At 45.4% G+C, this 18,018-nt stretch overlaps 1 protein-coding gene across 1 annotated transcript in view; it reads left to right on the top strand.

Moving 5' to 3' along the window:
* Positions 1 to 18,018, top strand: part of LOC144109755 (receptor-type tyrosine-protein phosphatase T-like) — a 109,552-nt gene that overhangs the window by 15,145 nt on the left and 76,389 nt on the right. Inside the window, 3 exon segments of the mRNA XM_077642551.1 lie at positions 4,407 to 4,565; positions 6,583 to 6,735; positions 11,953 to 12,015. Coding sequence (XP_077498677.1) covers positions 4,407 to 4,565; positions 6,583 to 6,735; positions 11,953 to 12,015 — 375 coding nt within the window.

Genomic DNA, 18,018 nt, shown 5'->3' with positions numbered 1-18,018 from the left:
TTTTGCTATTTACTGTTCCTCTGTTCAATAATATTTCCAAAAATATAGCTTCTGGATAACACCCATCAGGCGTTTATTAAAAACTGTGTCAACTTGTTTGTGATGAGTAATAGGCTTATATTTTACAGCGATAGCTCTTAGACGCCAGTGCCTGGCTAGCGCCTCGTAGTCGTCCGGAGTCGTCGCCATCGTCGCCATTGGCGTAACCGGTTGGTGCGTTAACGACATCCACTCGGTGACTGGATGTCATTAACGCCCCCACCGGTCATTAACACACCCACCTTATATCACAGTCAACCTGGGTCGCATAAGCCTGCATGTGGTTCTGTGTGAACAGCCGCTTGCCAGTGCAACGGTGCATTCCTTGATCACTATATCAGGGCGCCAGGAAAATATCCCCAAAACTAAATGCCTAAACAGCTGTCGCTGAATCTCGCGTTACATAGTCGTAACCGTACTGTGAGCTTTTTTTTCTGCTACTGCTTCAGAGATATCTTCGTTCAAACCTAAGTGCTCCAATAAGGAACTGTTGATATGTAAGCGTCATCTCAGAGGCTCTAGTGAAAAACTGTTTTTCTGTAGTTTCTTGGTTATTGCAAAAGCGGCCGCTGGAAGACAAAGGCGGCGACGCGATGCAGTGGTCGAAGGCGCCCGCGAAGAGGGAGGCGGCGATCTAAAACCGGTAGGATGTACGCTGGATGTAAACCACCTGCTTTGCACCCTCGAGAAAGAGAGTACCGCTGTTCCCAGCGCCAAACTATTTACTACACTTATCCTTTGAACAGCTGTTGACTGAGTGAAGATTACCGGCATATTGGAATGCCATGCTAATTCCTGCTTCGCCACACAGTAGTCCACTTAGCTCCTTCATTTATTTCACAAAATTAGATGTACCAAGGTTCTGTTCCCTACAAAAGCAAATTTCTTCTGCTCTTGTGAGCTCCGTCTGTCAAAAATTTTCGAAATTATTTGGGCTTTTTCAGTGCGAGAGCACTACTTCACTAGCAATCCTGAAAACGACGAAGGGTCTCTGAAGCCTCGACATTTGACCTTTGACATTTGATCCCTGCTATAGCGTTCATGCTAGAAGCTCCTGCAGACTGCAGCAGCCTGGTGTTACAACACTCTCCTTTAAGATGTTATGCGTATGTAAAGTTCAGTTGCAGATAATAACTTTAAAACATGGGTATTTGGCCCGACTTAAATCGACAACAACGTGAACACTTTCAAGAAACAGGAAATAACAGTTTTAGAGCCCTGTTCGCAGAGCAGCTTATGCCCGAGAGTTGATGCTGAAGTACGCCTCTAGGTGGATGGACCCAAACTGGACAGAATTTGTGGACAAAGAAAGGCGCAAGTATATCCGGTTAGTCCGATGAATAAACTTTTGTTTAAGAGCCCCCTTAGCAGCTTTAACAGCGAGATTACGCGCAAACCAACTGCACCCCGAATACGTCAAGCTGAATCTATTGGAGAGTGCATTTCCATAGGTTGGTCGCGTGCACGGTGCACCTAAGCCAAGACAGGGAACGGGACAGGAGGAGCGGATAGAAAGGAGGAAAGGCGAAGACAAGTGCGCAGACGGGGCCGGTGAATACAGGCCGTTTCTGGCGGTCATTCATTTATTAATGCGACAACATTTCTTGTCTCATGAGTGGCGCGTACAGGACCTTTAACAGAACGTGTCGACAGAGCGTGTAATCAGAGCGTGTTCTCCTGCACGTTGCCAACGTAATTCACGTTGCTAAACACGACCGACTAATGCGAGGCAATCTTGAGGTTGAGGAGACCAAAGCTTCTAAAGTTTTTGGATTTGTAGATGACTTTTTGTGATTTTTAACGTCGGCTCTGGGTTTTACGAGCACGCTGTTTTTGATACACTCACCATTTTTCGTAAGGGTCTTAAGCCACTAACCTTGACGCACGAACTTCCAGAAGATGGAACCATTCGTTTTTTAGATATAAAGATAGTATTTACTGACAACCACGTTCGTTGGGCATATGAACCCTGCTCCAACAAACCACTACTTCAATTTCTTTCGGCGCATTCCAAACTAGTTAACAGAGCTATAGTGATTTCATGTTTCAAGAATGCCCTCAAGAAATCATGTGAGCACCTACTTGATCACAGTTTCATTCGGCAATCGTACAGACTATCGGCAGCAGGCTACCCGAAGAACACGGGTATCAGTTGCGGAGGGTTTTCTCAAGCACGAACAAAAACGCGAAGGTGACTGAGACAGGGAATCATCATTGAAGCAGAAAAAGACTGCAGTAATCCCATACATGCATGCATTTCCCCACAACCTAAAGAAGTTAGCGCAACGTTTAGATGTTCGTGTATCCTTTTCCGCTCCGTGCAAGCTGTGTATGCTGAGCCGCATAAGCAGTCCTGCGACTAAGCCAAGGGGTGCATGTAAAATGAAGCATCAAAGCAGGTTTGTAGATTGTATTGAAGGGCACGTTTATGAACTTCCATTTTCTTGCGGCAAAATATGCGTTGGACAAATAGGGCGTTGTCTGAATGACAAGACAGATTAAGAGAACACAAAAAGGATTTGACCAACTCTAATGACCGCAACCTGGCGCTTCACTCCTTCGATCGCACAAATAAAAATAAAGTCTGCAAACCCATGTTTGATAAGTACCGAACCTTCAAAAGAAGCAAGGATCAAACCACGAGGGAAATAATTGAAGCTCAAAGGATTTTAGCTGTTGGTGACCTTTGCGTTAGCACACCTTCTCTTGCCCTATCTGGAAAACAACGAGCGCACTTGGATAAGCGCGAGCACCGCGATTAGCATTCATTTCTCCTTTCCCTTTTGCGCACTGTATTTGCTTCGCACCTCTCGCGCATCAAGCCATATGTATATATACATGTAAATTTCATGAAAAATTACAGCTTAGAGTCAGGGCTGTGTGTGTCTTGTGTGTCCTTTCTACGTTCGCGTCTTTTGCGCTGTTTAATCCAAATAAGAAACGTGCTCGAAACATACTATAAGTGACGTATACTTCAAATGCATTAATTTCATTTTTACGAAAGTACACTTTTAATATATTGACAAGATGCTAAAATGGCATTCATATTTCTCCACTTAAAGAAACGTGCTCGAAACATGCTTTAAATGACGTTTTCTTCGAATGCATTAATTTCATATTTACGGAAGTACACTTTTAATACATTGACAACATGCTAAAACCGCATTCATATTTCTTCACGCGTTTGAAACGTGCTCGAAACATGCTTCAAGTGACGTATGCTTCGAATGCATTAATTTCGTATTTACCAAAGTGCACTTTTCATAAATTGACAAGATGCTAAAATCGCATTCATATTTTTTCATGTATTTGATATGTGCTCGAAGCATGATTTAATTGGGGTATGTTTGGCAATTTTTAAGAATATATTTCGAAAACCATACATAAAATTTCAGCAACCTATTTCCGGCATATCTTTAGTGCATTCATGAATACAAAATATGTTTAAAATACATTATAAATATCTAGAAGTATATTCCAAGCGTACTAGTTTTCGCTAAGGGAGAGTGCCCTCTAAATGCACTCCACTCCATTCTTATACGTCCCTCCACTTTTTAGTCATAGAGTTAATCTGCTGTCATTGCTATTTAAGATAAGGGTACTCCCATGCCACTCCCAGTGGTGAGCGCGTTTTGTAGCGAAAGCTACTTTGGCCACGGACTCGCAGTTCCGCCGTGCTCGCATTCCCACCGTGGTCGCACCGCACCACGTGACAAACCGCGTGACGAACCACCTGACAACAACTAGGCAGACAATCAGACTAAAATGGACTTGCAATCAAGATTAACCAGTGCTATCCAAGCCATGCCTTAGCTTTCGCTACGTATACCCTGAAAAAGCCGAGCTCACCCACTTCCATTTTTTCTGACCACCATACTCTACAGTGAATTATTTTCCAGCGCCTGGATACCTAAGAAAACCTATTTAAAAATCATTGACGCGGTACAAAAATATGATTCAATCTGCGCTTTGTTGATTAATTGCATTTTTCGTTTCCTCCTTTTGGCTCCTGAATAACCGAGTTATACATGTTACCGTATATGCATAATAAATATTTTCTGATTGTAACATCTCATTCTAATAAAGGTTTTCCAGCACACTCCCAGCTTTGCCACATATCACGACAAATACCATTCTACACAAAGGCAGTCATGGCTTAGTGTAGGCGTCCACCGATGACAGAAGACTGTTAAGTGATCAAATGACTGTCGCGGGAAATCAACAAAAGAAACTGTAGGAGTTAGTCGCATGTGCTGTTCACTTTCTTTCAAATACACGCACTGAAACCATGCATGAAGAACTGTCTGGCCTGTTCAAAAACCGTACCTTTGAGATCACGTGTTCACAGTATGTTTTTTTCATCCCAGCGTGCGGAGACGACTACTTCGGTCGGGAATGCCAACGCAAATGCTCAGACACCAATCCTGACCGAAACGTGAAGTCTTGCCAAGGAATACTGATCTGCTTGCCGGACCCTTACGGCTGCTCCTGCGGAACCGGCTTTCACGGGCCTTTCTGTAACGAGAGTAAGTCATTGAGCGCATTGTGTCGAAATCATTGCCGTATCTTTAAACTAATGCGCGCATTTAGTGTTTCTGACAAGGCGTCGAGAAGCAATTTTCTTTACTGTTGTATGCCATAATTTTGTGAGGCGAGGCACTGAGGCCGTATTGAACTGAGCAGCACGACCGAAATGAAAATAAATGTAAATATAATGAACTGTTGAAGACGAATGGAAAAAGATTATCTTATATCTATTTAAAAAACTGGCAGACTGAAAATTGTTAAAGAAACAGTGTGACAAAATATACACACATCGATGAAAGGACCGCGAAAGACACCAGACTAGCGTGGCCGTATGATGCTCTAAAATGGTAAAAATCAGTAGAGAACTGACGGTATTTCTAGAACTGCTTTTATTTATCCAGGAAAGCGATGGGAGCACTGATTGTGGCGACTTGCTGTGTTTGAATATAGCTCTGCTGGTACGTGGGTTACGCCATCTCGGTATATGGTACATCTCAGAGCAGTATATGGGTTACTATATTTGTTTTGCTCATAATAAGCTTTAGCCGATTTCTTTAGATCAAAGTTTTCCACTACGTCTTGAATTCTCATATTGCTCTAAAAAAGTGAGGAACTCGAGAAACTTTGTCACATATCTTCAAGCAGGTACCACGCAAATCTAAGACTGCCACTACGCTTGCAGTAGCGGTGATGTCTGCAGCGTTGCCACTGGCATAAAATACTGACAATCCCAGTAAGACAAATTTCCGAATCGTGTCACCAGTTTGATTGGAGGGCTGTTTTCAGTTGATCGTCTTTCTCTTCTGTACTCCTGCGTGACTAAGCTTCAGACTAGTCCTTGAGACGTGAAATTGTCTCCTATGGTCGGATACAACTTAAATCTACAACGCTGTTCCGTCCTAATTAATCTCATCCGCACAGAAGATATGGTGCTCACCTTCTACGACAAGAAAGTCGTCCTGCGTAAATCGATTCTTGTTTCCTAAGCAAGAGGCGAACCAGAAGACGAATTTTTAATACCGACAGTTTTTATGCCTCTGGCTTCCACTCGGAAAAGCTTTATATGCGGACTGCATTTATATTGTCATTGGTCGGCGATGTTCTATAACACCCTACGAATCATGGTTCGTTGGTCTCAACTACATGATTCTATAAATGCCAGCTAATTTTGACAGGCTAGAAGCAAAACTACATGCTTCCAGTACCGAGTTTAACGCCAGAGAAGCATTATGACTGTCGCCTTATAATCGCTTCTTCCTAATTCCCTGATGATTGAATGCGTATTGACCTCAATTACTACGCACGTTTTCTTTCAATCATTCAAATTTCTAAGATGTATACGCTGGACGCCAACATTTCTGGATGCTTGTTCAGCGTAAAGTGCGAAACACCGTGCGTAAAGATCTGGCAAACAATTCACGCATTGCGTGAGGAGATCTGACGAGATCTTTCATTTTTATGCTGCTTTGTCAGCGTGCGCAAGACTTTGTTTTTCGTTCTTCTAGCATTTAAACCGAACGTGGCCGCTCGTGAGGGCGTGTATATTTGTGGCAACTGCGGCCATGAAGCTCTTAGCACCGGCTATCATCTTTTTAGGTGCTTACTATGCTTGCTATATCTGTAGCATGTGCGCGTGTTACTTTCTGTTGAAAATTTTAGAAGCATTGAGCTCAATTTCGCATGTAACTACTTTTATGAATGCATTGTTTATTAGTCACATTCAACGATAAAAATCCAAAAAGCCTTCTGTTGCTAAATTGTGTCATGTTTAAGCCGTAGAGCTGTTTTTACTTTCATTGTGGTCGCCTTGTAGCTGGCTTAGTGTATGACAGGGTTCGGCTCCGAAATTTGTGACAAATTTCTTTCACTCTGTAAACTCTGCGACAACCACTCTAAAAATTTCATGTACAGAAGCTATAAGAAGTCATTCCTGTATACCCGCATCCATCGTTATCTTTCAGCCTAAATGCATATTGTTCCCCTTAACGTTCCTTCCCCTCATCACTTGTGCCGCAGCGTGTCCAGCCCACCGCTACGGTGCGGACTGCAAGCAGAGCCGTGTGTGCTTCTGCAAGACGGAGGAGTTCTGTAACGTTCACACGGGCACCTGTGCCAAGGATCGGGGATTGTGTCGCCAGGGGTGGCGAAACTCGCCGTTCTGTGACACAAGTAAGGCTAAATATTCGCTCGCACCGCACTTTTTCCAACGTGAGCAATGGACAGTGCGGTTTGTGTAGGCACGGCCGGTCTCGAGGGGAGCGCGCGCTTTTCGTCTTACGGCCTTCGCAATGGGGTCTGTTTCCGCCAACCGCCGCACCTCGGTGGGGTCGCCACTGCCCCACCGCTGCGCCGCTGCGACCGCCGTTCACTCTGAAGGAGAACGCGCGCTCGCTCCCAATTCGGCCCGCGTCAGAGGTAACTGTCAAGCCTTTATATTTTACCTCTTACGCTTTACGCAAAGACCGCGTAGTCAGCCCCTTTGCCATGGGGAAATCTGAAACAACGGATTAACGTTTGCGCGCTCACTCCTTGAGCCCGACTGTGTATGGTCGAACGTATGCTTCGAGCACAGACGTCAACACGTTCTACCCTTATATTTGGCTAAAAAGCAAGGCTTTCAGCCTCTATAGTTTGTCTTCCGGCAGGTTCTTGGTGAGTGTGTAGAATGATATGCGGCATGTAATACTTGGACGGCAAGTTTCAAAGAGTAAAGGATTCTGCAGAGCAAATATAGCTACTGAAATTTCAAGCGCAGCTGCTTTAAGTTTGCACAACAGCGGTATTAGCAAGAATTCATGGTGCTACACAGGAAAACGCGTCATGTCATTCGCGAAAGGAACGGTTATAGACAAAACCCAATCCTGGCTGCTGGAGCAAAGCACGCTACACGCACGCGACGTCCATGATTTCCTCTTGGAAAGGCATTTTGAAGGTTGGCGGCGTCTCACGACCGCCCATTCCACCACATGACAATGCGAAAATTAAGTCACTTGTTTACAGTAACTGCAAGCATGAACTAACTGCCAGCAAAGCAAAGTTAGGAACTGCGCTCTGTCTTAATAAAATCGGCTTTTACGAGCGAGCAGACTTATCTGAGAGGCGATGACTACCAGCTTTGCATTATTCTCCTGCATATCAGTATCCTCGTCATCGCTTTCGATAAACCTCCCGTGAGCATGAACTTTCCTTACGTCATTCAGGAAACAAAGTAGCACCACAAAAAGCTCCACTAAACCTCACAGCAATGCGCGTTATACCAGCTGGCTTAGCTTACAGTGTAAGGAACAGAAAATGAACATTTGCAATGTTTACATTTTAGTAAAATCCCCTGAATTTAGGAGAATAAAGGGCATTCGGCATTCATGTTCATAATCTGATGTCTTTTAGAATGATATTTAAACCAAATATTTTAGGAAGCTTCAGGACACGCCGCAGGTTGAATATACGTGGAGAACAAAAAATGCCGCTCTTTATGGTAGCTGAAGTCACTCATTGGACAAACATACTTTCTGAAATTGCAATACTCAGTACATGTCAATATCTGTGCAGCATGCGCAGCTTGTACAGGTTGGTTCTGTATGTTCTATTAATGTTAGTCAGGCCAGAATGACGACAAGGAAGCTTGCGTGCAACTAGAAAATTGTTTATTGGGCTAACTCGTGTCCTCAAACAGAAAGCATGCAGTTAAGCGGCGCAGCGATTAAACAAGTGCTCGGTCGACGAAGGTCAGAATGATGGTCACTCTCGGCCTTGCAAAATTTAAAGGTGACCAGGAACTTGAAACATTAGACGCCTAATGCGCTTACGACCATTTTGAACATGAAGAGAGGCTTGCACGCGGCTACAAACATTCCAGAGACATCTGGTGGCCTCTTTTTTGACAACAAAAGCAGAAAGGCCGCGGGCCATTGCCTTCGAGCAGAGAACAATTCATTACAATGCTTCTTGACATTTGCTCGCACATTAGTAATTAGCATTCTTTTGAGATATCAATACAGACCTCTCGTTTAAGGAAGTTGTGATGTATAAGAGGGTGAAAGTAAGTTCATTCAGGACTTGCGAAAAGCGATGTCGGCGTAATTAAGTACTATTTACACCTCCCAGCAATCTTGCAATTTATTTTACAGTTCAACGACACAAGTATGGCCTCAAGCCACCAGCTACGGCGCTAACGCACTTAAGGCTCAAGCGTCGTAGAGAATTTTTTCCGCGATATAGTACATATTTATTGGATGAGCACAAAACTTTCGTTCTCTGAGTTTTCATTATCTTCCCCTTAGCATTAACCTGTCATTTAATCACGGACCATGATATATACGAGAGGAAATGATGAGAGTATTTCCTTCTGGATTTAATACCACTAATGCTCGGCATAGTTCTTAGGAATGGGAGAGTGATCCCTTTTCTAAATGTTTTCATCGAGCAAAGTTTGTGACGAAGAATCTGTGCACATGTTGACTGACTTTGTTGCAGATACGAAGCTTAAGCATCTGCATTTTTTTTTATTTCGGTGTTGCGCTCACCATGAACCAGCGGGCTACATCGCGAAACCAGGCAAAAGCCACTCGCCGCCGCAGATGCAGGCGTGGAGCGAGCGGTGGGGTCGTCGCGCCTCTAGCGGCGGAAGGCGGCGTAACTCCCGGAGAAAACTCGCATTGCTTCCGCGGCGAATGCGAAGGCCGTATGAAAGAGATCGCGTGCTCGCTCGATACCGGCCGTGGTGTAGGATACACAAATCTCCAAACTTCTGGAGGTTGAATACTTTTTGAATCGTCTTTTCAGAGGTTTCAAAAGGCCAAAATTGCACCAGAACTCACAATCTTGAAATAATTTACTCTTTTTCAAGACGGGATCACTCAAAAAACGTAGTAAGACAAACTGTGCTCTGCAAATTAGAAAACCAATTAGGCGCATAGCAATACAGCACTATTTAAAACTCTTGTTCCCTCCTGAACATATTATCTTATATTGAAGACGCTCTATACAAGCTGTTACAGGGAACGCTTTAAGTAATTTGTAAAAATTGGCTTCTTTGGGGTAATAATTTTGCTTTTTCCGCGTGATACTACCAGTGTTCGCGGACCCCAGAAAAACCAGTGAACCGTTTAAATAGTTAACTGAATAACTATTTTAATAGTTTACTTTTCATTGTTAAAATTAAGCACCTAGATACTATTAGAGGTGTGTAGCTGGTCGTTAATAATAGCCTTGTCACTTTTTATAATTTAAAAACGCGATAAACCTTGGCGCTGTGGCTCGAACAAGTTTGGCTTTCTCAAGTAGTTACGTGCACTGGGGGGGGGGGGGGGGGGGGGGGGTTGATTTGCATACTTGCTTTCGAAAGCGCATGTATCTCGCAGGATGGAGCAAAATTTTGTCGAGTCACAGCACCGAGGATAATCGCGTTTTCGAAATTATAAAAGCTGATATAGCTATTACGGACAAGTGGCTGCAAATCTCTAATTGCAGCCAGGTGCCTAACTTTGATATTTAGAAAGATAAATATAAGAAAAAATGGCCCGCTTACTACTTAACACAATTCACTAGCTTTACGGTGTCTGCCAACACGGGTAATACTATGCCGCAAAAACCACATTTTTACCCCCAAAAGCCTATTTTTGAAAATGACTTGTCTGCCCTGTTAAACAAGGTTTACATAATAAATAGTACATAGTACAGAATGGTACATAATTACAAGGTTAACACCAATAGAAGGAATCGGATATGTTACATAAATTCATATGGACGTTATACAATTTCAACAACTATAACAGAGAACGTATGACAAGAACAGTCACAGTTACAGGATCAGTTATGGGATTCAGTGAATGCAAGGTTTGATGCGTGTGTCGGTGTGCGTAGTGAGTGTTTGTGGGTATGTGTATGTGTGTAGAATTGGAACGCGACCCAGCGATTGTGTTTCCACAGACCTTTAAGTGCCCATAGTAAGAACAAAATGCATGATTTTTATTTTATAAAGCTACGTGGAACACACGTGCATTCCGCAGCAAGAAATGAAACTCAAGAAACTGACCCGTTTTTGTTAATCAAGTAGACTCCCGCCTAAATGCAAGCCCTTATTATGCGGATTGCATAATAACGACAAGAATATTTCTGGACTAGGCTGCTGTTAGCACGAGCTCGCTCTCAACAACCTCAAGAAGGTCTCAAACAAGTTGAAATGCAATGAATACGAAAGATTTATTATTTGGTTGCGCTGACAGCTAGTAGGAGCTGAGAGCCTGGAAGTTTCAAGAGTGAAACGACAGCGCGGGTGCTTGGCTGCAAGTAACAGAACGAATGGGTGCTGCAGATTTTTGGAGAGCTAATTGAACATATAAATTTTTGGCGCCGAAATAGAGCGTTTTAACTGCGCCTCTTTACGCCACTAATGTATGAGAAAGCGAACATCACTGCCTGCGAACTCTATAAAGATATAGTAGACTAATCACGTATAATTACTTATTGGCATCACCCAAGCGCAGCCATACAGCTGCAAAGAAAAGCTATACAGCTGTCTCAGAAACTTCGTAGTTAAAAAAAAAATCGTCCCGGTCCGAGGTTCGAACCCGGCACCACCGCTTCACCGGAGCAGTCGCTCTACCAGCTGAGCTAGCTGGAACGGTAAGCGTATGGTAGGGCGCAAAAGAATTCACCAATAACTCGGAATGGGAACAGTGTTGGGCAAATGTTTAGGGAACCCCCCAAGGCGGAGTATATTTTTAATATCGCAGTACTTACTCATTGCCATCCAGCCAGGCGCAGCCTTACGGCTACAAATGAAAAGTGTACAGCTTTCTCAGAAACCTCGTGGTTAAAGAAAGTTTCGTCCTGGTCCGGGGTTCGATCACGGGTCCACCGCTATGGCTGCGCTTGAGTGGATGCCAATCAGTAATTACTCCCTTATTACAAATTTTCTCCACCTGGGGGAGTTCCCTAAACATTTGACCAAACATGGAACTATGATATATATAATGGGCGCCAATGTAAAATTTCTTGTTTCCGCTGAGAGAACACTTAAAGATAAACATCACCTGCGACCAGTTTAATGACTTGTGAAGCTTGTTCACAAGACGCATAGGAAAACTGTCGATCTTGAAACCAATAATGCAGGTGTTATGAAATGCTTAACACAATGATAACAAAAACTATCACAGCCTGCGAACTCGCAGATAAAGCATAGCCGCGCAACTGGGAGGCAGCTTGCGCTTCGCAGCGGATGTGTTATAGGCATATTTTACGATGTTGCATAAATGAAAGCTGATTAAATTGACTAAATAGAGAATATAACTTACAACTCTGAATATTTAAACTGCATCCTCAAAATCTACTACGAATCCAGCGAATATTCGATGGCTACAAGACATTTTGGGAACTACATTTCAGGTTACCCTTTGTTGAAGTATGGGCCTTCGGTGAGCAGTGTCAGCGACAGAAATGCCACTATAAGTTTCGATCCTTGGAGCCCATCTTTTGATATAGGCATCGGGAAGCCCAAAGAATACCTCATCGAGTACAAGGTAAGCTGTGAGTGCTCTACGTTTTCACTAAACGATCAAAGGCCGAAGGTGCAGAGCCTCCAGCTGCTTTGTCAGCCATTTCAGAAGAGATTTTTATTTCAGCCCTCATGATTGCCGACATAGTAAGGATTCCACAACAACAACGAATGTACCGGCCGAAAGAATTTTCAGCCTCTTTTCGCTATCCACTTTTGAAGTCTTTGAAACTAAGTCGATAAACGACGCCAAGGAATGCTGCAAGTGATCGCGTCGTCGAATTAACCTGCAACAGTTTAATAATCTTCGTCGCTGTCGCTGCCCTATATACTTCTTGCTGTACCCTCGCTGTCCCTTTACTTCCTCCGGTCTCAACTCGGGTGCTTGAGATATTAGCAATTGCCACGGTCGGGAACTTCCATTCCTTCTTTTGTATTTTTTGTTAGTAAAGCACCCCTGGTAGTAGTAGTAGCACCCGTGCTAGTAGTAGCACTACTACTAGTAGTACTATTTCGCTCCTTTCCATAAAGCACTGAGATTCGTACTTGAAAGGTGAATATTTATTCAGCAATAAAAAAGGTGTCGTAACGTGCATTGTGAGATGCTAGCACTTGAGACCCTAGCAACCACAGAAGAGACAGGGTGGCGCAGATTGGCAGCTTCGCCGCTAGGACGCCGTGACATCACGCAAAGCAGCGCGCGTACGAGTGGGAAAGGAGCGCGCGGACAGGGACAGGCGTGGACAGGGACGGTCGTGCGTTGGCTAGCAGCACTACTACCGGCATTCTCGCAAAAACCTGGTGCCTGAAGTGGATTTTACCTTTTGACCTCTGCGAGCGCGGACGAGAGAGAGAAGGAGGGGGAGCAGAGCTGCGTCAAGGATAGCGAGGCCGATCCCATACACCCCCTCTCCCCTCCATGAATGCTCCCTGTGGGAGAAGAAAGGCGTCACGGGATGCTCGACACCTGGGAAACCGGTTCAGAAGCAAAGCGAAGGGGAATGTAGCCTCGCTTTGCACTCGCAGCTAGGCGTCCTTGACCACTTTCTGCCGTGGCTCTGGCTTTCGGGGTGGCATGGAGGCTAACCCTGACCGTCCGGGTTGTCTGCCAAAGACTTTTGTCGTGTGCCACGACGGAAACAGGAACGGGCAAGAAGACAGCGGCAGCGGGAATCAAAGGAGGCAGATGTCGTGGCTAAGGCACGGAAACAAGTGGAAGCATAGAGACAGTGCGTGCAGAGGAGATGGCAGCAAAAAACCGATGAAGGTAGCTTATAGAAAGCAAAAATCAAAAGAACGTCACCCGTGAGTCTGTGGAAAACCCGTTTGTGTTTTCGTCCGGAAACGTAACCGCTAGATTAACTCAGAAATCAATGCTTAATCATTGAGACACAACATGCATAACCATGCAAAAACGTTCTGTTTGTACCTGATATTCCGTTACCAAACGAGCTTTCCGATGTTGCCAACACTATCAAATAGCAGCAAAGTTAGTAGTTGAAGGAGATTTCTTGATTTTCAAAATAGCAATCAATAAAATAGAACCAAAAACAAATTACCTCTGTATCTAAGCACAGAGTGTTGCCGAACAATCAGCACAACATTGTTCGCGCATGGACCGGTTGTGTGCGGAGCTCCGCCATGCCGCAAAACCTTCAGGTATTTGTGCATCTTTGTTGAAATGCCATTTGCACTCTCTGTTTTTGTTCAACTTCGCTATCTTCTACATCGTGTTTCGTTTTTCTGGCAGTGCTGCGATTTTTTTGTCCGGCATATTTTCTCCGCGCCAGACAAACTACGACGACAAGGGCACGTGTAGGCGCAGAAGCGAAGAAACAAACAAACAAACGGGAAAGCCTGCACGCAGAGCAGTACGCCGTGGGCAGTGCATATCGTGCGCGGTGCCAAAAAACAAGATGAAAAATAATACTCATTTTTACGATACTTCTTAATGCGAAATTTCAGCGCAGCTCTTTCTGCCTCGGCGGCGCGAACGGCAGGGTCCTCTCGAAGGCGGCGCCCAACCTCTACTTCGGGAGCACGAGCTCTTGGGTCTTCTCGGCGTCACGCATTTCGGGATTTAGAGGGTTCACCAGTGACAGTGTCCATAGGAAATACATGGAAACTTTCAGAAGCTGTAGCGTATCTAAAAATGGCTCGATTTTCATGAGGTCTGTGACGGCGTTTTCTTCTATAACGAATGGAGGAAATGTTGCAGACAGATATAATTTTTTTAGTTTCATTTTTTTTACAAATCAGAAGTAAATATTCAGAAAAATTGCACTTTTAGATATGTCGGTCTTTCATGTCATGTTGTTAAAAAACTAAGCCAAATATCAGAATTTCGTCCGCAACATTTCCTCCCTTTTTCCGTCTTGATTGTTAAGCCGCAATTTTCATTCATATCTAGCGTAGCTTTTGCGTTTTACAGGCTCTGAAAGTTTGAAGTTCGCGCCAAGATTAACTAGCGCGACGTGGCTCCATCTGGCGTCGTAATATTTTGTCACTACTACAGTCTTACACCAGCCTTTGGTTGTCTGTGTTCGTGCGCGCAGGTTTTTACTCAGAACTTGGACGGACCTGAGCTCTTTCCTTTTTTCTTGCTTGGCAGTATTCGGAAAGGACTTTCTTTCTGCGTTTCTTTTTTGCACGAGCTCTTGGTGCGGAAAGGAAGTGGATTGAAAGGTCACACCCAAAAGGGCCCCCCCCCCCCCCCCATCCCCTCCCAGCAGCCACACAATAAGACATTGTTAGTGCCAAAACACAGGAAGGGGGCTCCCTATACAGGACAGTGCAGGAGAACAGCATTGCTCCTTGCCCAGTGCAAGGACGCAGTGACCCAGGTGTCGATACAAGTCAAGAATGAAGCAGCAAATATTTATCGTAGGAGGGCCTCGAGCCGATAGCGGCCGGTGCTTACATGAACCCACACGCCTGGTTGTATGAAAACCAGTACTGGTACGCACGCCGAGCCGGGAGTCGACGGGTCGGGTCCAGTCAATTCCTCCGCAACGGGTAGGTGACTCAACTCGACCCTGAACCGATGTGCTTGTAAACGCTGTTGGGTCGAAAAGTAGGGTTATTGAGAGGCAAGGGGATAAATGCGAACTTGCTTTCCACGTGTGCCGTCGCACCTCTGATACAGCGATGGCGTGCCTCAGTCTTGGAGGCTGCTACTGTGACGTCATGAGAACCGGTCGAAGCCAACGTTCGGCTTTGGCTCCAAGCTAGTGAAGCCAGAATGTGTCGGATCGGCATCGAAACATCGGTTTTCTAACGAATCTTTGGTCGAGCGACGCTATTTTTCGCCAATTCTCCTCGCGACCAGGCATATCTCTGCCAGAATGTTCGCATTATCAGTGAAGGTACTGTCCACTGTACGCGGGTAAGCATGGTTGCACCTTATCTGCAGAAAGGACCTCGCGGATTTCCGAGCCCCCTACTCCAGAATAGACATCTCTGTGGTGTAAATAATGTGATGTCAAACGTTCATGGCCTGGCTGGCAAAATCATCGAGTTTTGCTTCTGAACCGGTACCGCATGTGTCAAGCGTTCCCCAACCATCTTTATTCTCTCAATTAGATACGCCTCGGTATTCGCCACACCTAGTCGCACCTCCTGCACTATGCTTCCTAAATTCGAAGATTTCAATCAGAAAAACGCTCGGAAGGGGCGCTATATAAATACATATATAAAGTATATTTATTACATAATCGTATATAATATATAAAATATATAAAAGAACAAAAAAACGCAGAGCTCATAATGACACTTTTTCGGAAACCATAGTAGGTGGGGAATTTTCGCTTTCAAACCCCTCACGTCATGACAACTCAGGCGCGCTGCCGTTTTTGTGTTCAGAAAGAGCACACGCGGTTGGCGCGGCTGCACTGGCCACCTTCTATTCAATTGCAATTTTTGTTATTTTTAACAATAAACGACTACTAGCAACTTTGTCCAGAACAGTTGGTAGTCGCTTGTGCAATGACGAAATTCGCGTTCAAAGTCACCACGAATAGGAACAGAACGATCCCAGTACTTTTACAAACCACACAACTTACCCTTTTACCCAAGTCTGATTTGTTCCGTGGTGAAATTATGAGCAGTGAAGGAGACATGAAACCAAGTATTTCAGCAGTAATTTAGTTACTGAAGTGACTGTCGCCCATAAATAAACTGAAGAATTGGGCGCCGCCGATAGCAACAAACGTGCTCGGTGGTCATCGAAGAGGAACCTTCAAGATTAGGCGCTAAAAGCAACTACAGCAACCCAGAATAATGTCGAAATAGTTGCGCCTGGCTGCATTCCTTCTAGATAACGCTCATCGCATCCCGCATAACAAAGCGGTATACCAGCGCGCCAACGGTTTTGAACTCGAACAAACAAGTAGTACAACAGCTTCGCGGCATTCCTTTTGTCAAAGAAGCATCGACCGGATGCTTAAACAAAAAGTAAGGTCAACAGCAGCAAAGACAATGCAAAATAAACAGTGGCAGTGTAAACAATGAGAGCGCAAAAAGCTTTTCACCGAGGCCGCGTCGTCGAATCGGCGTCCACGCACGTACATGGTCACCAGGCTCGTATTGCGTGTGGCGAGGGAGGAATACGCGGAATACGGAATAGCCGGCCAAAGTGCGGAAGGGGAGGTGTTCCCAAGGTGTGTCAAAAGATGACTCACACTCATCTGTTCTGGCTAGGCTAAACCAACACTGCTTTTAACTACAGGCTGTATACCCCACCCCATCATTGTAAATGTATTTTCGCAGAAAAGATGCGAGGGAGCTTATGGGGACCCAAACCGGAAAACGTACTTTACCTTGTGGGAGCTGAGTGGTGGGTTACTGGAAAAAGGTCCATTCTGTGTCCCCCACTCCTTGAGAGGGGTTGTTCTTTTGTGTTTCCGTGTCCCTGCTTTGGCAGGATATACACAGAAAGTTCTCGGCCCCAATTTTTGTTCGCGGAAGAGCTAATACTTTCGTGTCACGGTTGACGAGATGTCCCGGTATAATTTGCACACCTGGAGGGGTAATAGAAGTTCTCTCCTTTTTGTGGTACTTACGTGCTGCCATCTATCGACAGGAAAAGCTCAAATCTGAGTTGCCTCGTAGCTGGTGAGCCCTATTAAGGCGTCCGCGGCACTCAGCCTCTGCTCGGGCCGCTCGTTTAGCAGCAGCGGCAGACGAAGCATTCCCACCGGTTGTGTGGCTGATTATGCAGAGACCACTGGCTGAGGCGGTTTTGTATTGTATTATATAAGCAGACGGTTTCTACAAGGAGGACCAGAATTTGAGTTGCCTGGCATACGAGGACAACCTATCGCGTGCAGCACATTTCGCAGCACCGCCCGCTAATGCAGCGGAGCGCGGCGCGACCGCAGGATAGAGCGGGTGTGTGCGCGTGGGCGAGTGCAGAGAGACCTTTCCTCCTATAGCGACCGCAGGAGAGAGCTGGTGTTGCGCGTGGGCGAGTGCAGAGAGACCTTTCCTCCTATAGCGATCCGACCTCCACTCATGCAGCGATGTTAACGCCGACGCGAGCGGTGTGCTCCACTCTGGCGCCATCTATGAGCGAGCGGCAGTACCCTCGTTCTTTCGGTTGCACCTGCGACAGCGACTCGGCTCAACCCATCAACGGGCGCTAAAGAGCTACGCTCTGAAATAAACAACATTTCCGACAAGTGTAACATTTTCCGTCTTCAGTGTCCCCGCCTTGGTCCACTGCCTTCGCTTTCGCGCGGCGGGCACGAAAACAGCCAAACTGACACAAAAAGCGCAAATGCGTGGCCGGCCCTGTCCTTACCGTTACGCTGGGGTTGCTAGGCGTGACATCAGGGCGTCCGCCCGCCGAGGCAACCTATCCGCGCCACCATGTGCGCTCTGTAGTTACTAGGGGCCTGAAATCTCACAATTCGCTGCCGGGAGAGGTGAGCAAGAACCCAGAGAGCGCTTACGTGCCA

The sequence above is a fragment of the Amblyomma americanum genome, chromosome 11 (genome assembly GCF_052857255.1).
Source record: "Amblyomma americanum isolate KBUSLIRL-KWMA chromosome 11, ASM5285725v1, whole genome shotgun sequence".
In the NCBI taxonomy this organism is placed as follows: Eukaryota; Metazoa; Arthropoda; class Arachnida; order Ixodida; family Ixodidae; genus Amblyomma; species Amblyomma americanum.
This window is presented reverse-complemented; position numbering and strand designations above follow the sequence as displayed.